Consider the following 24,894-nt stretch of genomic DNA (forward strand, 5'->3'; position numbering starts at 1 on the left):
CTCTCTTGCTTCTGCTACCTGTTTACTAAATATAAAAAGAAAATTGCCTACTGAATCTTACCTTAATGCTGTGATAAGGTTGCTGATTGAAATATCCACAACAACAAATGAAAAGTGGGACCCTGAAGATGGCTTGATATCACCCCAGAGGAACATTCAGCCTTCAAAGTATAAATAAGGATGGCTATCTAGTGTGTTCTATTGCCCAGGACTTGGCAAGAGGGATACAGGGGAGAGTGACCACTGGTAATCTGTGAGATTATTTAAGGATCAGGGTTGTCCAAGGTGAAAAGATTGCACAGAAAAGTGTAGGTTAGTGGTGCAAACAGGGTCCCCTGCCAGTGCCTGTGTCTGCAGATGGAGTCTTAAGGTCTTTCAGTGAGCCTGGATTTTGATCAAGGTTTTTCAGAAGTAATTTGGCCTTAAATAATACAGCTTTAATGAAACATTCTCTGAAAAAACTTGAGTAAATGCTTATCAAGCAATTTTAAAATGTCAAAATTTGCTTTAAGTACAGTCAGGTCGTTGAAGTCTTTGTTTTATTAGGAGTAGACAGGATATTTTGGCAATAGTGTCCTTAGCCCTGGCTTTGTCATGTACTTCAGAATCTTGACCATGCTGAGAAAGTAGTTTCTAGAATTGAATTTCTAGAAATTACAGAATTTCTAATCAACTCCATAATTGATTATCTGCCTAGAACTGGAGAACATGTCTTGAACCTTTTACATTGATTACAGAGTTGGTTTAACTTTGGTTTTCCCTCTATTTCTTCATCAGCACCACTCACAGTTTCCTTTTTGGAGCACTGGCTGAATTGCTGGACAATGCAAGGTAAGGATTATGTGTAAACAAAGGTTATTCAAAGGGACAAAGGAATTTTATGACATTAATAAAGTCTAGTCATATTAAGAGATGAAAATATGTTGTCATTTCCCCACTTGGAATGCTTTGTGACTTGATTTCCTATAAAATCAAGGTATTATAGGAAAAAGAACAGATGAAAGGAGGAATTATTCATCTTTATTCAGTTTGTATTTATGATCATACTTGAAGTGCAGGTAAATTGGACATCTGTTTTTTTTTTTTTACATCTTTATTGGAGTATAATTGCTTTACAATGGTGTGTTAGTTTCTGCTTTATAACAAAGTGAATCAGTTATACATATACATATGTTCCCATATCTCTTCCCTCTTGCATCTCCCTCCCTCCCACCCTCCCTATCCCACCCCCCTAGGTGGTCACAAAGCATCAAGCTGATCTCCCTGTGCTACGCGGCTGCTTCCCACTAGCTATCTATTTTATGTTTCGTAGTGTATATATGTCCATGCCAGTCTCTCACTTTGTCCCAGCTTACCCTTCCCCCTCCCCATATCCTCAAGTCCATTCTCTAGTAGGTCTGTGTCTTTATTCCCATCTTGCCCCTAGGTTCTTCATGACCTTTTTTATTTTTTTCCTTAGATTCCATATATATGTGTTAGCATACGGTATTTGTTTTTCTCTTTCTGACTTACTTCACTCTGTATGACAGACTCTAGGTCCATCCATCTCACTACAAGTAACTCAGTTTTGTTTCTTTTTATGGCTGAGTAATATTCCATTGTATATATGTGCCACATCTTCTTTATCCATTCATCTGGACATCTGTTTTTCTGTTTATAACCATGTAATAGCAGATATGCATTTGGATTTTATTTGAGTTATATATCAATGTATACTATGTATTGAGAATTTAGATTTGGGTTTGGGCATTTACTGAAGTCTGCATCAAAGTGAATTGCGTAGTTAAGGAGAAAAGAGCTAAGTGTTGTTGATCCCCTGCTGTGTATCAGATCCTGTTCTAAGCTCTTCATGTACAGGTATTAACTCATTATTCTTGACAACAACACTTTGACCTGGGAATCATTATTTGAATTCCCCAGATGTAGAAATTGATGCACAGAGAGGTTAGATGACCTATTCAAGGAGATACAGTTAATATTTGGCAGAGCTAGAATTCAAATTCAGGCTGTCGGGCTACAGAACTCCCTTGCCCCATTTTACTGTCTCTGACACAAGTATTGATGTTTAAGGAAATCTCTTTAACAATTTAAGACTCGCTCATAGTGTGTTTGTGAAGGAGTCAGTTTTTCAGCTCACTGAATATGGCATTTGATTGTTTTATATTTGTATTTGCCTGTAACAGAAGATTTTGTCACCTTTTCTGCAGAAAGCAAAGTCCACCCAGGGAGTAGTATGCGGTTGTTAGATAAGGGATCTCAGTGGGGAGATCTAAATTCCCTGCCACTGATCGATGACTGTATTACAACGTTTTGCATTTTCCCCTCGTTTCTGGCCTTTGAAGGGAGGTGACTGAGTGTGACCACAGGGTGTAGTCATTTAACCAGCCATCTAGAACTTCCTGCACAGCCATGCTCAATGCTAAGTAAAAGGTCCCTAGCTCCTCTTTATATGAAACTCTGCAGGACTAATGGAATCACAGTCATCACAGAAAGGGAGGGAAGAGGAGAAAAAGAAATTTGCTTGGTCAGAAGAGCTGTGAATGCAACTTAGGTGGAGCTAACAGAGATGGGGCTACTACACATGAATGTTCATGGTTAGTCTCTGCAGGAATTCAGGGTTTCTACTGTTTGCTTCTGCAAACAGAGCTTTGAAGCAAGGCTCCTCCTGTATCCATTAGTCCGCTGTCCTACTCAGTGTCCATTTCCAGCAACTTGACATCTGTAACTGTGAAAGAGCACATTTGTCTCTTTTGCCTACTGTCTTTTCTCCTATAAAGTTGTTTCACTCATTCATTTCAACAAAGGAGGGCAAGTAAAATCAGAATGTAGAAGAAATAGAACAGTGGGAATGGTTTATGGAGTAGAGAGGGTGATTAGCAAAGAAAGATTGACTGCAGACCCAGGGGAGTGAGGGAAATGTGATCAATCAAGCAATTCTTCAAGCAGCATTTGTAAACTGGCAGCCCCCGAACAAGTCCAGCCTGTCTCATGTTTATTTGACTCGTACTGAAAGTTTGCACAGTATTTATAAAGAATAAAAAAAAGAAGGAATTGTTTGTAGAGTTTGAGAGGTGCCATGAGGTGCCACATACAAGAATCTGGATCCCATGCTTTTTTTTGTTTTTTTAAAGATTAGACGTACCAGTCTTGAGGCTGCCTTCCTCAGTGGGATCAGGTGTGTAGCAGGTGCACTCTTGGGACCAGCCTGTGTTTTCAGCTTTGCCATTCCCAGTGTTCCCCATGGCCAGCCTGAACTCTTCGGCTCCTCTGTCTTCAGGGGACACTGAAGTTTGTCACCACTGCTTAGATGCTAGTAATTGACAGCAAATGAAGCTATTTAACAGACTTACGCAAGATGCTCGGTTGGTCTTACAGAGGTCTTCATAAAGTCCCTGTGTTACTCTAAGACGTTATTTTATATCATTGTATTCAAGATTTTGATGATTTCCTGTAGTTGTCACAATTAGAACTGGAAGGTATTAAAAGAATGTTGTGGAAAGAGGAGGAAAAAATGTGACGGGATAGGAAGGAATTGTTAGGGGACTCTTCCTGATACGACAGATGTTCAAAGAGAAAGTACCTGGGCTCAAGTACAAAGCTTATTATGAAATGTCTTAATATGCTGTAAAGGTGAATGAGTGTTCTTTGTCTCATCCCATGGAATTTTTCTATGAAGAAACTGTTTCTATGAAAAAAACCTTTTAGTACAGTGGCGTTTATCGAGCAATTATTGTATACATGGTACTTTGTATAACGTGTAATTATACAATGGAGATAATGATACCTGTGTGTCATGGGTCTGTGGTAAGGATTAGAAGGGAAGGTTTAAGATTTATTTGTCACATGGTTAATGCCCAAGAAATGACAGTGGTAACCCCAGAATTTCTGTAGAGGAGGCACTTAGAAGCAGCAGTTGGCTAGAGAAAGGAGCTAAGGGACCAACTTTGTAGAACAAGTACATTGTACCTACTCCAATTTATCTGGGGTAATTTTGGGTCAGCACTGATGGAAATTTTGGGAGACACTCAGATTTTCCCATCAGAGTCCCACTGGTTGTTATTAGTCTGAGCTTCCTTCTAGACTCTTCCTTCCTTCAACATACCCACTTCCTCATCAGCTAAGCCCTCATTGTCTTTCTCCTTTCTCTCATAGCCTTCATGTGGAAACCAGGATCTTCTGGCTCTTTCTCCTTTCCTTTTAAAGTTTCTACTTTAAAAAGTAATTTAAGAAAATACATAAATAATATCTGTGAATTGTAGAAAACTAAGAAAATAAGAAAAAAAGAAAAGGCACCAATAACCTCATCATTTGTTGGGTGGGGGGGGTGTCCAGCATACTTCTCTGTGCAAGACCAAATATTAAATATTTTCACCTTTGTAGGCCATGTGTTCTCTGTTGAAACTACCCAACTCTACTATTGTAGTGTGAAGGCAGACTATAGGCAATAGGTAAATGACAATATGTAAATAAATGGTCATGGTTGTGTTCCAGTAACTTTATTCACAAAAACAGTTGGTGGTCCCATAGACCATGGATTGTCAACCTCTGACCTAGAGAAAACCACTGTTAACATTTGATTTCTTTCCTTACAGATATGCACATGAATATCATATATGTTCTTTAAAAATGTGATTATATGGTACACAGTACTTAGTAATTTCCTTTTTCTTTTTGTACTAAAATATGTCATGAAGGTCTTCATATGACTTCTGGATTATTCTCCAACCATTTTTTTTTAATGTTCATATCCATTTTCTTTAGCTTCTTGTGTAACTACCACTAAATTCCATCTCTTCTTTTAAATTTCTGAGTTTCAGGCTTTGTGACATTCTCAAATTACGAGTGATCATAGGTCTTAGTCTACAAATGCAGGGTGAAACATATTAGTAAGTGTTTTTAAAGCAATTTAAGCAGATTTCTCCATTATTTGCTATCTGACAGTAGATCATATGTCACATGAGCAATTCAGATTAATGTAATTTTTAAAAATACAATTTCATACTGAAGCAATATTTTTATATTGTTTTCAGAGATGCAGGGGCTGCAAGACTTGATGTGTTTTCAGGTGAGCAGATTTGCTTTCTCCTTTTTTCTTCTAATGGAAAAGCCTGTAGTTATTTAGATTTTCTTTTATTTCATGAAAATCAAACCACATTCTATAGATTTTTAATGTAATCTAAGTGATTTGTGAGTTCAGTGACCCCGTGGGGAGCCAGGTTGAGAACAATATACTCTTTGAGTGAAATTGTACACTTGTTAGAGGGCTCATTTACAAAATTAGATCTTCCAGGGTTTTGTGAAAGCATCAGAGTGATTTGGAGCAGTCAGTTTGTCTGCCACGAGAAAACAGTTTTATTTTAAAATGCATATTAACTTAATGGTTATTCATAATTAAGTATACATCATTCCCAACATATCACAGTTTTAAAGTGTGTAAGTGAATGTGCAGTATGAATGTTTGAAGGCTATGAAATTCAAACCAAGCATGTTTTCTTTACTGACTTCATTTCCAGTCACCAAGTATTTATTGCACTTATTAGTTCATTTCACTGAATATGATGCAGAGGAAGTTAGGTTTTGTGATCCAGTCCTATAGTTAACACTACCTGGAGAAACACCTATGGTGATCCCCAACCCAGATTCTATCAGCTCTCCTGTAAATATTGGCTGTTGGTCACAGGCCAGAGAATGTGTTCCATGATATAAAGTCGTTATCATTATTTAAAAAGCAACTCAGTTCAATTCAGTTTTCTAAGTGTTTTAAGATTTTGTGCTAGGTGGGTGCTTCTGGTTCACGAGGAGGAGAGACATGGACATCTTGAGAGATTTGAAGAAACATAATAAATGACACTCTTCTTCCCTTTCTACTCCCAGGTTCTGAGAAGTTTGAGAAATCAAATAAGAGTCAGTCTTCATTGCTGATAAATGCTAGGTTGGACTGTGGAGCTTAGTGTGGGAGAGCATCGGGCACTCGCCCACCTAGTGGAGTCACGTTCTCTGCAGGCAGCTCGCTCTCAGAGGGAACAGGAGAGATCTGAGCAGAACCTTCTTAAGTTACTTTTCCCCAAATTACTAGTCAGATGAGTGAGCTCACTGCTCAGGGAAAAAATGGTCAAGGTACAGAGAAGGGCCCCTTTAGTACTGCTGATTGAACTCCATTCTGCATAGAAGGAAATGCCAGCGGTAGAGAAAAGGTGGTCTTTCCCTATATATCCAATTATATAAGAGTAAAAGAGAATAAGCATCTCTTGCCTAGGAGAGACTCAAAGCATGGTGGGAACACAGAGAAAGAACACCCCATATTAAAGAGCCAGGGCTTGAAATATGGATGTGACTTGTGTCAGGTAGTGTAGGAAGAAAAGAATATTCCTGTCTGAGGAATTATTATGAAAAAAAGAATGGAGGTAGACTAGTTCAGAGACTCATTCATTTATTCAATAACAGTTTACTGGGTATCTATTATGAATGAGCCAAGCAGTTTTTCTAGGTGCTGGGGATAGAGCAATGAATAAAGTGTTTGATTAAGCCTGTGCTCTCATGGAACATGCATTCTAATGAGGAAAGATAGACAATAAAGAAGTGAACAAATAAATAATATACCAGGTCACGATAAGTGCTAAAAAAAAAAAAACATAGTGGGATAAGAGAACAGAGAGTAATGGGAAAGATGTACTATTTTTCACGTGGTGCTCATGGAAAGTTGCTCTAAATAGGTGATATACCAGCAAAGACCTAAATGACATGAGGCAGTGAGCCATGTATATATTTGGAGAAAAAACATCCAGGAGACAATGATGGGGCTTGGTTGACTAGGGCTAAGTGTTAGAGCCAAACGGATGAGCACCTTGAATACCATACTAAGATTTTTTGTTTGTTTGTTTTTCTGTAGCCAGTGGACCATTCAAGAGTTTTGAGCAATGTCAGTTGGCAAATTATTCAACAGAAATGTGCTCTTTTCTTTTTAAAGAAAGATACTCTAGCAAGAGCATACAGGATGGTTTGTAGATGGTCTGTAGAAGTGTGAAAGAACGATAGCAGGGAATGGGGCTATGGATGATCCACACAAGATTATATGAGGATTTGAACGAAGGCGGTGGTCCTAGCAGTGGAGGAAGGAGAAAAGACTCAAGCTGAATTTCATTCAGAGCACACATATTATTGAAGGGTCGAAGGGTTGAGAAGAATTATCTGGAATCACAGAAAGTACAACAAATGTGATCAGAATTCACACATTATGTTCTTTTGGGTTTGTGCAAGACATCAGGCCATGGCAGTATTCACTTCACCCCACTTTCTTTAGCACTTGGCATTGTCACAAAAAATAAAAAAGAATCTTTGCAATTTGATTTGAAAGGGGCACTTCTTTCTTTATTTAGGTAATATGTGTTATTGCAGCAAACCACAATATGGCTATCAGCTTTTTGTTGCAGCAAACCACAATATGGCTATCAACCTAGCAAACTGATTTTTCTTCAAAAAATAAAAAAATAAATAAACTAAGGCCAGGGCTTATGCACCAATAGATAGAATTGATATGGGGGTACATAATTAATCTAAGCATTGGACTAGTTTTTAAATAGTTTACTGAGGCGTGTGAATTACTTTCCAGTCTTAAGTTTTCTTCAAGTAACTTGAGGGCTATAAAATTCAAACTGAATATGTTTAGCCATGGATGTTTTATCTTTCTGTGTATATTATTCTAGTAAACATGGATATGCATTCAGTACATTTTTTTAGTGCTTACCAAATGGCGGGCACTGGGCTAAGTGCTGAGTACACACAGTGCCTGCTTTTAAGGAATTGGCATCCTAGTAAAGGGATCTGTGGAAAATATTGTGTGCAGCTTCACTTTTATGGGTAGAAGGCCATTGAGCTTTCATCACATCTCTGAGGCAACTGAGTCCCAAAAAATGGAAGAACCACTAGTCTGAAAGAGAAATAGATGCATGAACAGGTATTTGAATATACTTTGAAAAGTGGGAAACACAGTTTAGAAAGGAAACATTCATTATGGGCACCTGATCACGTGGAAGGATTAGGAAGGCTTCCTAGAAGAAATCATGTATGAACTAGAGACCTAAAGGGAAAATAGGCCTTAACCTGGAGAATCAAGGATGGAAAGGACGAAGGATAAGAATGTATAGTCGCTTGAATCTGGAGAGAACATAGGACACCCTGATGGTGTTGAAGAAATGTTTAAGATGTTCAAGATTAGTCCCAGGTGATTATTTGTGTGGAAGTGGAAGAGTGCAGTATGGGCAGGGGAGGGGATGACAAGAGATGAGCTTGGAGGGGTTCTTCAGAGAAACAGAACCAATAGTAGATAAATAGATATCTCTCCCTGCCCCTTCCTCTCTCTCTCTCTCTGTCAGTCTCTCTCATTCTATCTATGGATATACATATAGTAGAGAGGGAGGAAGAGGGGGGATTATTTTAAGGAGCTGGCTCCCATGATTGTGCGGGCTGGCAGGTGTGGAAGCTGTAGGGCAGCTGGCAGGTTGGAAATCCAGGTCAGAGTTGACGTTGCAGTCTTGAGTTCTAAATCTTCAGGCAGGCCAGCAGCCTGGAAACTCAAGCAGGGTTTCTGTGTTGCAGTCTTGAGGCAGAAAATTGCTGTTTCTTTGGGAAACCTCAGTCTTTGCCTTTAAGGCCTGCAACTGATTGGATGAGGCTGACCCACATTATAGAGGGTATCTGCTTTACTTACAGTTAGCTGATTATAAATGTTAATTGTATCCACAAGTACTTTCACAGCAACATCGAGTTGACCAAACAATTGGACAACATAGCTTAGCCAAGTTGACACATAAAATTAACCACCACAGAGAGGTTGGAGGGTCAGGTGATGAAAGGCAAGCTAGATTTGTTAACTGGTTGGGTTGCACCCTGTGGGCAGTGGGAAGGCATGCAAGGGTTATAAGCAGGAGAGGAGTGAACTGCATGACTGGCTGCAGACTCTCAGCGTGCTCTGATTTGTGGGAGCAAGAAGTGGGGGAGCTGCTAGTGGAATCCAGAAGAGAGGTGATGGTTTCCTGAACTAAGGCAGTGTCATGGGGATGGAGAAAGTGGTCAGATTTGAGAGATGTGAGGAGGTGGAATGGAGAAGACATGTCTACATGGGGTGAGGAGGTGGAGAACTTGATCTTGAGCCTTTGACTTGGGCAGCTGAAGCCTAATGGCAGAGAGATGCCATTTATTGAGCAGGACACACCGGAAGGAGGAGCCAGTCTGCTTGGAGAGAAGGTGCTGTGGTTTGTTTCGGACATGCATGCTTAATGGTTAGTAGAAATCGATCTCAAATACATAGTTTTAAGGAATTGAAACAAACGAGACCAAGCCTCTGAGTGGGTACTTGGGGAATATTAAATTTTGAGGCTGTGATTGTCTGCAGACCTTCATGGGAATTTATAGAAAAATTAAACACTCTATTAAGACTCTTGGGAATTTTGAGCCTTTCCCACCTATTCACCAAAGAAATGCCCTGCTTTCTTACATGAGAACTATATACCAAGAGCTGCAAAATCAACTGTTGCAACTTCACAGGCTGAGGCTTGTGTTAGGTGGTTCCCAGTTCTGATAAACCTTAGGATAACAGGGAGGAGTTTTTATTCCTAAACTGCATCCAAGACCAATTAATTTAGAATATATCCCGGTGATTCAAATGTGCAGCCAATGCTATCACATTGGGCAAAGAACTCAACAAGAGTTGAACAGTGGAGACGTGTCAGCCTTAGTCAGGGGACAGCTGAACAGAGCACATACCTAAAGCGGGGAGGAATATTCTGACACAGAAGTTGAGGTAAGCAGACCAGAGGACCAGGTAGGCAGAAGAACTGGGGAAATTAGATGGTAGGGAAGATACAAAGGGTTTGTAAACAGGAGGTGAATTAGAGAGAGGAGGGGGGATTACAAGTGGACATGTGAGCATGAAATTATGAACCCAGAAAACTTGGGTATGACTTTTAGATATGTATTTATAGATTATTTTGAACATTTAAAAAATGTAATTAGAGGTGACCATTGAACCCAGAGTTGACTTAACTGATGTGCTAGAAATGAATCTGTAAGGATGGAGTTAGTAAATCCATGGCTGCCTGGGGATGGGGTCGGGGGTGACAGGGCATGGGAGGGGCAGAAGGCAGAGACTACGAGGGGCACGAGGAAACACCTGGGGTGATGGTCATGTTCACTGTCCTGATTGTGATGATGCTTCCACAGATATTTACATATGTCAAAATGTGTCACATTGTACACTTTAAACGTGTAGCTTTTTTTTTTTTTTTCTGTACGCGGGCCTCTCACTGTTGTGGCCTCTCCGGTTGTGGAGCACAGGCTCCGGATGCGCAGGCTCAGCGGCCATGGCTCACGGGCCTAGCTGCTCCGCGGCATGTGGGATCCTCCCAGACCGGGGCATGAACCCATGTCCCCTGCATCGGCAGGCGGACTCTCAACCACTGCGCCACCAGGGAAGCCCTAAACGTGTAGCTTTTTTGTGTGTAAGCTATTTCTCAATAAAGTTGTTACATTAACAAAAAAAGAAGAGAGAGGTGTGCTAGAATTCACGTATCCAAATGTTGAAATTACTTCAAGAGCCAGATTACAAACTGTGCATTAACATTACTCTCATTACTTTTAGTTACACCTTCAAAATTTTTTAAACAAGAGATTATATTATGTAATTTAATATCACTTAATCATCAAAATTGACTCCAAATAACTTAGCTATTTTCAAAAATCAAATACATTTTCAAGAGGCAAATATTTGCTGCCACTAAGAAGCATGCACGAATGGCTCTTATGGGAATTAGCTACTTGGAAGAGAGCCTGATGAATTTAATAAGAATGACCTGGATTGACTTTAGAATTAGTGCTTTGGTGGAAGGGCATCAGGATTGATCAATTTGATAGAGGGATCCTGGGACCACATCACTGGCTACCTTTATTCCCTCCCCCAGGGAGAAAACACCTGAAGTTTAAAGGACCAGTCAGATTCCAGAACAGGGCATGTCATGCTGTATACATAATTTATTAATATGTACATGTTTTATGTTAATTTAAAGCCTTTTTGTTGCATGATTGTTCTCCCCCTGCAGTTTCTCATGAAACTGTAGCCAAGATGCCTTTCTGAGCTTTATCCTTGTGCCATAACTCTGTCACTCAGTGGCTGCATTTGAGGAGGACAAATAATTATGTGAGCAGCATGACTCTCTGATGAACAAATTAAGGCCCCCTATTTATTAGTAATAACTGCTTTCTCTTACAGTGGATAATGAAGAATTGCAGGGTGGATTCATGTTGTGCTTCCTGGATGATGGATGTGGTATGAGCCCTGGTAAGTTAATTATCTAGATTCCTACCTGGCTGTTAGAACAAACAGCCTGAAAACCTATAAAATAAATCAAAATAAATTGAGCTATATGTATATATATAAACAGGTATGGAGCTATTAGGGAAAATAAACCCCAGACTTAACATATTGTTGAGCTTTTTAGGTTTAAGTATACCAGCTGACAGAGTAAATTCATTGTAACCATCTAAAGCAAGACCAAAAGTGAATGTAAATATTGCCAGAAAAATGACAGGCACAGGGCACAGATTTCTTGTAAGGAACAGCATCTGGGAATGAATGGAAAACAAACACAGACTGTGAGATTGTCTTTAGCACACCCTTCAGGTACTGCTTGCAAGAGACCCGAGGCAGTTTCTAGTGTCTTTAGGCTATTTTAAATTTTTTGTTTAACCTTGAGGTAGAGGTCACCTCTCCTTGTTTTTAGCAGTTTGTGTTTTTTCCCTGCACATTCAAAGGTTTAGTTGCTTCTTGAATGTTCTCATCATAGTGAAAGCATCTACAATGCATTGCATGATTATATTCGTATCTTCAAGGCTAGCAAAAGGCAGCACAGAGTAGGTACATAATATTGTTTGCTGTGGAATTGAGATGTTATTCCTTCAGATAAAGGATCTGCATGAATTGGGATACCTTATCCCTGAATTCTTATAACACTTGTGTATGTCCCTCAAGCTAGGCTTTTTGACCACCGGATTTAACAAACAGTGAGGGAGTTCAAATAATATGGTAGTGTTCTGGTCAGTTCCACACCAGAGGAAAGAATGATCATTGGTGCTGATAGAAGCTAAGAATAAAAAATAGAGCAATTATCTTCTTTTGAGTCTCCAAAGACCCCTTTGGTCTGAATGGTAAAAGACTATGTGTGACATATTCTAAAGCAATTCCTTAAAAAAAGAAGCAACTCCTTTATATGGGTCCACAAACAAAATAATCAAAACACAGGCAAGTGACAAATATTCAGATCTTCAGAAGAAACTCACTTCAGTTGACATATACAGTTGTATTTTTAAAAGGCCCAGTAGTGTTGAGAGCACTTCTTTATTAATGTTGGGACTCAGGTGATAAGTTGGAAGAGTTTTTCTGATGACTGAAAATAGAATCCGTCTGTTGTCCAAGCTGAGCTCGATCAATCTTGACCCTTAGAAGATGACTGTGGTGATTTCCAAACTCTTTTCACTTGCAGTCTTGCCCCATTACAGTGCATGCCCCACACAGCCATCCTGAGTGGATTTTTTTTCTTTTAATAGATCATATTGATGCCCCTGCTTAAAACCCTTAGTGGTTTTCCATTACTTTAGAATAAAATTCATATTCCTCAGCAACACTTTCAATTTCTTGCATTATTTGGCCTCTGTCCACCTCTTTGACCTTTTCTCATACCTCGCACTTCCTTGCTTATAGCACTCCAGCCACACCTGGCTGGCCCTTCATCATTGAAATCTCATCTCAGATGACACCTTATGAAGGAGGCCTTCCCTGAGCATTCTATCTGCAGGCTACATTCTTGTTAATTCGCTGTAACATTACCCTGGTTTTATTTCCTTTACTTAGTGCTCTCCGAAAGGATCTTGTTTGTCTCCTTCTTTCTCCTACCATGACATAAAGTTATTGAGGACAGGGTCATGCCTGTCCTATTCAGTGTTCTGTCCCTGTGCTCAGAACTCTGGCCACCATACATGGGAGTCTGTATGGTGTGTGATAAAAACCATGGGATTTGGTCTCCTGCAACTCTGGGTGATAGTTCTGTGAGTACCATTTATCAGTGTGACCTTGGGAAAGTTACATAAACTCCTAAAACTTAAATTTCCTCATCTGTAATGTGTAGATAATAATAATAGTATCTTCCTTGTAGGCTTGTTATAAATATTAAGTAGTTGGTGCAAATAAAGTATATGATATAGTACCTGGCACATACTAAATAATAAGCAGTAGCTAACATTATCACTATGGATACCCTCGTCTAATAGCCAACCCTTAATAAGAACATGTGATAAAATGTCCAGTTAGCTTCAGACAAGCAGAGTATCTTTACACACCTCCTGCCATGTGCCACTGAACTATAGCATGTCTGCCCCCAGACTGACACAGGGTCCTTAGGGCAATTCTGGAGCATGTATTCAGGTAGCCCAATTGGGAGACCCATTTCTGTCTTTTCCTATTTCCCTGGGAGCATTCCTGTTTCTTGGAGGTATGTGTATTCTGAAGTTCAGAGGATTCTTCTCTAGAATTCCAGAATGCCCTGGAGAGATCAGGAGAATAACTCTCAAAGTCTGAAATAACTAGCCCCTCCCAGTTAGTAGCAGACCAAAAGCTATTCTGCCTTTCTCAGTCTCACATGGGACTGGATAAGTGCCAAAAGCATAGAAAATTACTAGTGGTACAAATAATTATAACACCTTTAATTTATTAGCATTTATTAAATGGCATGTATTGTCTTTAAGGTTAACACATCATCTCATTTAATTCATTTCGTTTATCTTCATCAACAAATCTGTGATATAAGTGTTAGTAGTTCCCTTTTAGGGACAAGAAAAATTTTTTTAAATTAATTAATTAATTTTTGGCTGTGTTGGGTCTTCGTTGCTGAGCGTGGGCTTTCTCTAGTTGCGGCAAGTGGGGGCTACTCTTCCTTGCGGTGTGTGGGCTTCTCATTGCGGTGGCTTCTCTTGTTGCAGAGCATGGGCTCTAGGCGCATCGGCTTCAGTAGTTGTGGCACGTCGGCTCAGTGGTTGTGGGTCGCAGGCTCTAGAGCACATGCTCAGTAGTTGTGGCACACGGGCTTAGTTGCTCCGTGGCATGTGGGATCTTCGGACCAGGGCTCGAACCTGTGTCCCTTGCATTGGCAGGCAGATTCTTAACCACTGCACTACCAGGGAAGCCCAGGGACAAGGAAATTAAGGCTCTACTTCCCCAGGGTCATGTGGCTAGGTCTGTCTGACCTCCTTCAATATATTGCCGTTATGATCCTGGTCAGAGATTATGGGGCCTGACAAGGATCCTTGTCTTTGGACTGACCCAAGAAGTATGGATTTGTCCTAATATATGTGTGACATCCTGACAACTGGACCTCTGGCCAGTGTGAATGACTCATAAGTCCTAACCACTTACATGTCTTTGTCAATTATAGAGGAAGCTTCAGATGTCATTTACTTTGGAACATCCAAGAAACAGTTACCAACTTTGAAGTTTATTGGGCAATACGGCAATGGTCTTAAAAGGTGAGAATTGTTTTCCTTAATGCATATATTATTGATTTTGATTATTGGGAATAATATTTGGTTAAAGGAAATCTTAGAAACAAATATAAACTTGAGAGTCCTATCTTGTTTTAGAATTTCCACTACCCATAACTGACTTGAACCTTTACAATGTTTTAATATTTAATTAAAATTTAAAATTAAAATTTAATTCTTAAATAGATGATGAATCTTTTTTTCAGAGATGGCTGAAGTAGCACCCCTGTAGCTTAAAGCTTCATCACATCTCTATGTCCTATTGTTTCTCAAAGTGTATCTTAGTGTAGGTGTTATATGTGTCCACAGCTTATGTTAGTGGTCTGCCTCAAAGAAAAGTGAGGACATGAGGCTACGATCACCTGTGTAGCACCTGCCAGGGACAGATTATTGTTCTTTGCTGGAGCCATGGACAGCACCTTATCTCAAGCCAGAATGTGGGCCTGGATTAGTTCAAATTCTGCTCTGCTTTGAGAAAAAAAAAAAAATCATACACTCTTGGTGATGAGTCAGCAAAACAGTGGAGTTATTTCTATGAAAAGAACAACCTGGTACAGTACACGATATCATGCTTGCCTGTTCCTTCTTTCTAGTGTTTGAGATGTAAACCGTTATGTTCTTGATTTTTAATATAGTGGATCCATGAGGATTGGAAAAGACTTTATTCTTTTCACAAAGAAGGAAGAAATGATGACCTGTGTGTTTTTTTCTCAGACATTTTGTGAAAGAGAAGGTCTAAGTGAGGTAAGGGTTGAGAATTTTCCTTCGGTTCCCATGGTAATGGAATTGTTTTCATTTACCGTTTCAGGAGGTAAAGTCTACCATGGGTTCTTTCTGATTATGCTTTAGAAATTTAAGAGTATATTTGGGAAATGGAGAGAGGGTAGCTGGCCATTCTGGGGTCATTGGAGGCCTGTCCTATTGATCCTTCCTTGAGTAGGTTTGTAACTCCTAGACAGTTTTCAGAACTTTATTTTTATTATCCACGTACACAAATTTTCCAGAATAAGAGGCTCCCTTTGGCACAATGAGCTTTTTGGAAGAAGCTTGCAAAACATTTCCACCACTTGTCTGTAAATTAGAGTATCATTTTTAAAATAGAATATTGGATTCAAAAGACTTGGAAAACAACATCTAAAGAAATTGAATGCAAAACAAACTTAAAACTGTAACTCTGTTGACCATAATTTCAATTCGATTTGCTGACCCAGAGACATTTTATTAATTTGCAGTGTCTGAGTTTAGTATTATGAACATCAGTTATAATTCAATACAGCAAATACATGTTGAGGAACTGCTGTCTGCCTAGCACTGGGTAGACCCTGTGGAGGGTAGAAAACAAGCGGGACCACCTGACCATCAGTATTTTCAGTCTTATCACCAAATAAGGCAGACACGTATGAACTGGATAAATAAAAAAACAGGGGTGTTTAAAAAGCATGCTGTTCAATGAGTATGTGTTCCTGCTGTTACTCAATTGTCAAAAGCAGTGATATGGATGGAGAGATGAGAGAGCCTTGAGTGGCCAATGAGGGTTTTATGGGGAGAGGACAACGTGTAACTGGAAAGGTTGGCACATGGTGAGAAATGGCATGTGGCAAGTCTCAGGCCTGAGATGACTGTGGGGTTTGGAGGGACAGTCCAGCAGGAGCCCAGCATGCCCGCTGGCAGCAGTGGAGTGGGGCTGGTTAACAGGAATAGTTTGGAAGCAATAGGGAGTAGCTGAGTGGGATTCTGACATGAGGAAAAGCAATACTTTAAGCATTTATATTGTACTTTTTGTACGTAAAGGATATGGGAAATTGGGCCAAAGCTGAGGTTATAGTTTTCCCAAAATGGGCCATTTCCTTTTATTTTTTTTAAACTAAAGCCTGCAGCCCCTTTCCATTTCCACTTCTACAGAGGCAATCTCTTTCAACAGTATTTGCTGATTCTTTTGCTATTTTCCTGTAAATTTCTATATAACATGCTTGTATTGCTACTTCTTGATTTGATTTAGGCATTATCTATTCTATTAACCTCCCACTGTAAAACAGGAGGATTTATCTGTTTCTTTTTCTTTGCTCCCATCACACATACATACCCTTCCAATTCTCCATCCTCAATATGGCTCAGTTGTAATTTTGGTTGTGCCAATATTCACTATTTACATTAGAGACTATATAGGCACTACATACAGTTATACCATGTCATAAACTATTATTTTTCTCTCTCCTGCAAAACTTTTAATTAATAATTACTAATTGCCTGCTTAGTGTTCTGTATGCTTATCGCTATCACTGAATATTTGCTTGGTCTTATATGTCTTTTATCACTGTGTTAACCCCAGTCTCAACCTGTTATTTTGATGGTTCCACCGTCTTGAAGGACTCTATTCTGGAATCTTCTTATGTGCTGCACCTCACATTCCTGCTTTCTATGGCTGGTATTCAGCTGCCATCCTGGGATATGCCCCTGCCATCATTCTGGCAATTCTCTTTACTTCTCTTCTGTGTCAGGTCTTTCCTACTGTGCTCCCTCTTCTTGGTGTAACATATCCTCCATTAGCTTTCTCAGCAAGAGTGCATGAGGGGTAAAATATTTTGAGACTTCACATGCATGAAAATGTTTTTATCCCACCCAAACACTTAATGATAGTTTGACTTGATGTTTTTTCTTGGAATTAGTTTTCTTTCAGGATTTTGAAGGCATTGCTCCATGATCTTATAATTTCTAGTGTTGAGAAGTCTGAAGCCATTTAGATTCCTGAGTTTTCTAGGTGACCCATTCTTCTCCCCTCCCCCTCTATTTTTGGGAGGGCTTTTCCCCCTCTGTTCTGATTTCAGTGTTTTGCCTTTGGGTGGGTCTATTTGTACCCATTGTGCTGGGTGATTGTTGAACATTTTCAGTCTGGAAACTCATGTCCTTTAATTCTGGGATATTTTCCTGTAATATTTCATGATTTTCTTCCATCCATATTATCTTCTCTCTCCTTTTACAACACCTGTTCTTAGCTCTTGGATATCTAGAGACAGTTCTTTAGTTTTCTTACCCTTTCTCTCCTGTTTTCTGTCCTTTATATTTTTGTTTTGTTTTCTGGGAGATTTTCTTACATTTATCTTCCAACCCTTAAAAGGAAAGTTTTTTCTGTAATCATATTCTTTACTTCTAAGGAGTGTTTTTAGTCTCTCAATATTCCTTTTTAAAGATATGTGGCTCTTGTTTCATGGATACAGTATTTCTTGTTAGAGCTCTGAAGATACTAACTATGATTGATTTTTTTCCCGTGAAATTTTCATCTTCCTCTTATGGTTTTTGTTACCACTGAGTTGCTTTGTTTGTGCTTGTTTATTTGGTCTCTGTCTGTCACATTAGAGGCTTTTCTTAGATGACTGTTAATCCTGAATACTTTAAAGATTAGTTCAATAAAGTGCCAGTTGAAAGCTCTGAGAGTGTGGGTGGGGCTTGACAGCTATGCAGGTCACAATAATGGGATCTAACTGAGATGTTTTATTGGAAAATCCTCAATATAATTTGCCTTATGACTTTCCTTCTGGGCTGGTCAGATATCTCAAAGAAGACTCCTACAGGCTTCTGCCTGAAGGTCTAACTGACAGCTTCCTGGGAGCCAAATGAGAGAAGAGATCTGGGGTTCTCAGCATCCAATATGTATACTTTTATTTAATCCCTCTAATCTGAGTAAGGTCCCCTGCCAAGTGTGCCTGATATATCCTCTAATCCAGACGTGCTTTGTTCCACTCTTTGCAGTTAATAAACATCAGTCCCTGTGGAGGTGGGGGAGGAGCTATTGCCAGGTGGGGATCTGGATGCTGCTTCTAGCTCTCTTCTCCTTTTACCCTACCTCCAGAGTTAATTCATGCCATCAGTCTCTGAGCCTTTTAGCAGACTCTGAATTGTAAATCAGGCTAGTGCTTCTCCTGCCTGGCTCGGGCTTTAGATTGGTTACTTGGATATGCTGTCATACTTCTTGGATATGCTGTCATACTTGGATATGCTTTTCAACTTCTAAAATGCTGATACTGTTGTCCCCTCTGCCATTCTACCCATAATTCCACAGGGGGCTGAGGTAGATTCCATCTGTTCCCACATTCTACAGTGGAACATTTTAGAATAAAACTCCAAGTATATATATTTGTCATGTGTCTCTTCCTTATAAAACTAGAATACCTGGGAAAAATAAACATTTAACTTAGTGTTTTATAATTTGGCTGGATGGTAAATGAACTGAGTTAGGATCAGACAAAAGAATGATGATTTTTCTATGTATATTTCATAGTAAATTGATGTGTGTTTTTTTAATAGGTTGTGGTTCCACTACCTTCATGGTTAACAAGAACCAGAGAATCTGTCACAGATGATCCTCAGAAATTCTCAACGGAATTGTCTATAATTTATAAGTATTCTCCGTTTAAAACTGAAGCTGAATTGATGCAGCAGTTTGATGTGATCTATGGGAAATGTGGTAAGATCATCACAACCCTGAAATTTTGATGTGAAAGTATTTGTTTTCAGTGTCTTATGAAAGACTATAAATATGATTTCATATTTCTTCTATTTACAGTATCACATGGAGTCTCATATGGGGCAGTTATTCATTTTATTTATATAAGTTTTGTCTCAGGAGAATCCAAATGGGAATAATTCTTAAGTCCCTGACATAGGGAGGAAGGTTTGTACTTGTGTGAGCTTGGTGAAACTGGATAAGAGGAGGATGATACAGGCTATTACCGCAGGGAATCACAGTCTCTGCACCAGATGCTTTACTGCAGCCTCCAAGATTAGATGATGCCAGGGTTTATAAGAGAGTTAGCAATTTATAAAATAACGAATCCAGGTTTCTGTGCCAGTCTTTCTCCAGACTTCTACCACTTTTCATATCGGGAAGCAAAAAGATTCCTACTCTAGAGAAAACTATTTGCATACTACTTTTTGTAATGTTTATATGCAAAATTCTGTTATGTTTATATTAAAATTCTGTTTTATGTTATGCTTATAGCAAAATTCTGAGAATTTTTTTGTGACTTGGCCTGTGTTACCTTCAAAATTTCTTCTCTAACCTGTGGCATTTTGTTTAAAAGTGATGTTTTATGTCATCCTTTTCCCTTTCTCACAGTGGAAAAATAGTGGCAATTAAATAAATATTCATTTCATTAACATGTGGCATACTTTATGGACAGTTAATGTAATCTCTTAGTTGCCTTCTAATTGTGAAATACTCATATAAGTGAAAGATGTACTGTTTCCTGAATACTTTTCTAAATGCTTTATAAAAATTAACTCATTTAATCCTCTAAACAACTCAGTGTTTTAGGTACCTCATGAGCTCCATCATATACATTAGAAAACTTAGGTTCAGAGAGGTTAGGAAACTTACCTGAGGTCATTGTGCTAGTAAATGGTTGATCCAGGATGTAGACCCAAGTATTTAGGCTCCCAAGTCCAAATTCTTAGTCACTCTGCTGTTCTCCCTTCTGTTTTAGTATTACCAAAAAAAGTGTAATTGGTTGTTCTTAAAATTTCTCTGACAATGGTGTTTGTCTTTATGTTACAATCAACTTCATAAAGAATTTGGATTTTTTTGTTTACTGTGCTTTAGAGCAGGGGTCAGCAAACTCTAACGCCTGCAGGCCATATTGGCCCCATAGCTGTTTTTGTTAGTAAATTTTTATTGGAAATAGCCACATCATTCATTTGTGTATTCCCTATGGCAGCTTTCATGCTACAACTGTGGAGTTGAGTTGTGAGTAGATGTGAGAGGCCTGCAAAGCCTGAAGTATTTATTATCTTGCCCTTTACAGAAAAAGTTTACCAACACCTGTTTCAGGGTCTAAAAGCAGTACTTCATATTTATACAAATGTTGAAAATTCATCTTTGTTCTTATGTGCATTGATTTCAGTTTTGCCAGTGAGAGCTTTGCCTATAATACAAATTTGGTTCAGGCTTCTAACAGTTTTTGTAATGCAAATTATGAAAAGAGTTCCAAAGTTTAAGAATCCACATTGAAAGACATAATGAATTGAATAGTAAAAAGAAGCGCTATACTGTAGAAACTCAACACTCTTTGGCAGAGAGTGGAATTTGCTACAAGACGTATATCTTGGAACTTATCCAAGCATATTATTTACTGAAGTACAAAAAGAAATTTGGTCTATAGCAGGTTTAATTCCATAAGTGAGATAATAGCACCATGACTAACACATAGTATAATTAAATATTGACGAGTCAAATATCTATTTTTCCATTAGGTACTTTGCTGGTTATTTATAACTTGAAGCTTCTGCTTAGTGGAGAACCTGAGTTGGACGTTAAAACTGACAAGGAAGATATACTGATGGCTGGAGCTCTTGAAGAGTGAGTAATATGAGTGTTTGTCAGAACAGGTGTCAACAATGGCAGTGAGCTGGAGTTAGGAGCTCTACATCCTCGCGCCACGTCGGGGGCCACCAGGCCTTGTCTCTAGAACGATTAATTTTACCCCAGCTACAGATGAAGTGAGTTAGGCTAGATGACTGATTCCCAAACCTGGCTGAGCCTCTGAGTGATGTAGGTAGCTTCTTGAGAAGTATAGGATCCTATCTCATCCCAAATGTACTGAGTCAGGATCTCCAGATATCAAGCCTAGGAATCAATATTTTTCATATGTTCCACAGGTGATTCAGAGGAATATGACTGAATGACAATTCAGAATGGCCCTATGAACTGTATACTTGCAGTTTATAAATAAATAAATGGACATTCATTTTTCTTGGCTACTGGGGATCCATAGGAAACAGAATTGAGAAAACAGTAGGGGGCATGGGTGAAAAAGTGTGGAGAAATATGAAATAGTAATTAACCCTGGATTTCTCTAAAGTAAGTTTGAATTTAAAACTTATTAGCTTGAGCCTATAGTCTCTTAGTGTCAGCATGCTAGAGCTAGACGGGATTTATTTTTTTAATATCTTTATTGGAGTATAATTGCTTTACAATGTTGTGTTAGTTTCTGCTGTGTAACAAAGTGAATCAGCTGTATGTATACATACATCCCCATATCCCCTCCCTCTTGCGTCTCCCTCCCACCCTCCCTATCCCACCCCTCTAGGTGGTCACAGAGCACCGAGCTGATCACCCTGTGCTATGCAGCTGCTTCCCACTAGCTATGTATTTTATATTTGGTAGTGTATATATGTCAATGCTACTCTCTCACTTCGTCCCAGCTTACCCTCCCCCCTCCCCATGTCCTCAAGTCCATCCCCTACATCTGTGTCTTTATTCCTGTCATGGCCCTAGGTTCATCAGAATCATTTTGTTTGTTTGTTTGTTTTAGATTCCATATATATGTGTTAGCATATGGTATTTGTTTTTCTCTTTCTGACTTACTTCACTCTGTATGACAGACTCTAGGTCCATCCACCTCACTACAAATAACTCAATTTCATTTCTTTTTATGGCTGAGTAATATTCCATTGTATATAGTTGCGACATCTTCTTTATCAGTTCATCTGTTGATGGACATTTCGGTTGGTTCCATGTCCTGGCTATTATATATATTGCTGCAGTGAACATTGTGGTGCATGCCTTCTTTTGAATTATGGTTTTCTCAGGGTATATGCCCAGTAGTGGTATTGCTGGGTCATATGGTAGTTCCATTTTTAGTTTTGGGGTTTTTTTTTCTTTTTTTTTTAGTTTTTTAAGGAACCTCCATACTGTTTTCCATAGTGATTGTATCAAATTTACATTCCCACCAACAGTGTAGGAGGGTTCCCTTTTCACCACACCCTTTCCAGCATTTATTTCTAGCATTTTTGATAATGGCCATTTTGACCTGTGTGAGGTGATACCTCATTGTAGGTTTGATTTGCATTTCTCTAATAATTAGTTATGTTGAGCATCTTTTCATGTGCCTCTTGGCCATCTGTATGTCCTCCTTGGTGAAATGTCTATTTAGGTCTTCCACCCATTTTTTAACTGGATTGTTTGTTTTTTTGATATTGATGTCCACGAGCTGTTTGTATATTTTGGAGATTAATCCTTTGTCTGTTGTTTCATTTGCAAATATTTTCTCCCATTCTGAGAGTTGTCTTTTTGTCTTGTTTATGGTTTCCTTTCCTGTGCAAAAGCTTTTAAGTTTCATTAAGTCCTATTTGTTTATTTTTTTTTTATTTCTGTTAATCTAGGAGATGGGTCAAAAAAGATGTTGTTGTGGTTTATGTCAAAGAGTGTTTTTTCTTCTAAAAGTTTTATTGTGTCTGGTCTCACATTTAAGTCTTTAATCCATTTGGAGTTTATATTTCTGTATGGTGTTAGGTAGTGTTCTAATTTTGTTCTTTTACACGTAGCTGCCCAGTTTTCCCAACACCACTTATTGAAGAGGCTGTCTTTTCTCCATTGTATGTTCTTGCCTCCTTTGTCGTAAATTAGGTGCCCATATGTGCGTGGGTTTATCTCTGGGTATTCAGTCCTGTACCATTGATCTATATTTCTGTTTTTGTGCCGGTACCATAATGTCTTGATTTCTGTAGCTTTGTGGTATAGTTTGAAGTTGGGGAGCCTGCTTCCTCCAACTCCGTTTTTCTTTCACAAGATTGCTTTGGCTATTCGGGGTCTTTTGTGTTTCCATATGAATTGCAAGATTTTTGTTCTAGTTCTGTAAAAAATGCCATTGGTAATTTGATAGGGATTGCACTGAATCTGTAGATTTCTTTGCGTAGTATAGTCATTTTCACAGTATTGATTCTTCCAATCCAAGAACATGGTACATCTCTCCATTATTTGTATCATCTTTAATTTCTTTAATCAGTGTCTTATAATTTTCTGCATACAGGTCTTTTTGTCTCCTTTGGTAGGTTTATTCCTAGATATTTTATTCTTTTTGTTGCAATGGTAAATGGGAGTGTTACCTTAATTTCTTTTTCTGATTTTTCGTTGTTGGTGTACAAGAATGCCAGAGATTTCTGTACATTAATTTTGTATCCTGCAACCTTATGAAATTCATTGATTAGTTCAAGTAGCTCTCTGGTGGCATCTTTAGGATTTTCTATGTATAGTGTCATGTCATCAGCAAATAGTGACAGTTTTACTTCTTCTTTTCCAATTTGTATTCCTTTTATTTCTTTTTCTTCTCTGATATCTGTGGCTAGGACTTCCAAAACTGTGTTGAATAAGAGTGGCGAGAGTGGACATTCTTGTATTTTTCCTGATCCTAATGGAAATGCTTTCTATTTTTCACCATTGAGTATGATGCTAGGGTTTGTCATATATGGCCTTTATTATGTTGAGGTAGGTTCCCTCTATGCCTATTTTCTGGAGAGTTTTTATCATAAATGGGTGTTGAATTTGGCAAAGTTTTTTCTGCATCTATTGAGATGATCCTATGGTTTTTATTCTTCAATTTGTTAATATGGTGTATCCCATTGACTGATTTGCATATATTGAAGAATCCTTGCATCCCTGGGATAAGTCCCACTTGATCATGGTGTATGAGCCTTTTAATGTGCTGTTGGATTCTGTTCGCTAGTATTTTGTTCAGGATTTTTGCATCTATGTTCATCAGTGATATTGATGTATAATTTTCTTTTTTTGTGATATCTTTTTCTGGTTTTGGTATCAGGGTGATGGTGGCTTTGTAGAATAAATTTGGGAGTGTTTCTCCCTCTGCAATTTTTTGGAAGAGTTTGAGAAGTGTCGGTGTTAGCTCTTCTCTAAATGTTTGATAGAATTCGCCTGTGAAGCCATCTTGTCCTGGACTTTTGTTTGTTGGAAGATTTTTAATTACAGTTTCAATTTCATTACTTGTGATAGGTCTGTTTATATTTTCTAATTCTTCCTGGTTCAGTCTTGGAAAATTGTACCTTCCCAAGAATTTGTCCATTTCTTTGTGGTTGTCCATTTTATTGGAATACAGTTGTTTGTAGTAGTCTCTTATAAACTTTTGTATTTCTGCAGTGTCAGTTGTGATTTCTCCTTTTTCATTTCTAATTTTATTGATTTGCATCCTCTCCCTTTTTTTCTTGATGAGTCCGGCTAAGGGTTTATCAAGTTTGTTTATCTTCTCAAAGAACCATCTTTTAGTTTTATTGACCTTTGCTATTGTTTTCTTCGTTTCTGTTTCATTTATTTCTGCTCTGATCTTTATGATTCCTTTCTTTGTACTGACTTTTGGTTTTCTTTGTTCTTCTTTCTGTAGTTGTTTTAAGTTCAGGGTTAGATTGTATATTTGAGATTTTTGTTGTTTCTTGAGGTGAGATTGAATTGCTATAAACTTCCCTCTTAGAACTGCTTTTGCTGCATCCCGTAGGTTTTGGGTTGTCATGTTTTCACTGTCATTTGTT

General features: G+C 38.6%; 1 protein-coding gene across 1 annotated transcript in view; it reads left to right on the top strand.

The window, feature by feature from the left end:
- Nucleotides 1-24,894, top strand: part of MORC1 (MORC family CW-type zinc finger 1) — a gene marked incomplete at both ends in the record, with an annotated part of 187,542 nt that overhangs the window by 2,776 nt on the left and 159,872 nt on the right. Inside the window, 7 exons of the mRNA XM_079704879.1 lie at nucleotides 778-831; nucleotides 5,031-5,065; nucleotides 11,264-11,332; nucleotides 14,478-14,568; nucleotides 15,219-15,327; nucleotides 18,886-19,045; nucleotides 20,830-20,935. Coding sequence (XP_079561005.1) covers nucleotides 778-831; nucleotides 5,031-5,065; nucleotides 11,264-11,332; nucleotides 14,478-14,568; nucleotides 15,219-15,327; nucleotides 18,886-19,045; nucleotides 20,830-20,935 — 624 coding nt within the window. The remainder of the gene's footprint in view (nucleotides 1-777; nucleotides 832-5,030; nucleotides 5,066-11,263; nucleotides 11,333-14,477; nucleotides 14,569-15,218; nucleotides 15,328-18,885; nucleotides 19,046-20,829; nucleotides 20,936-24,894) is intronic.

The sequence above is a fragment of the Hyperoodon ampullatus genome (genome assembly GCF_949752795.1).
Source record: "Hyperoodon ampullatus genome assembly, chromosome: 5".
Taxonomy (NCBI): domain Eukaryota; kingdom Metazoa; phylum Chordata; class Mammalia; order Artiodactyla; family Ziphiidae; genus Hyperoodon; species Hyperoodon ampullatus.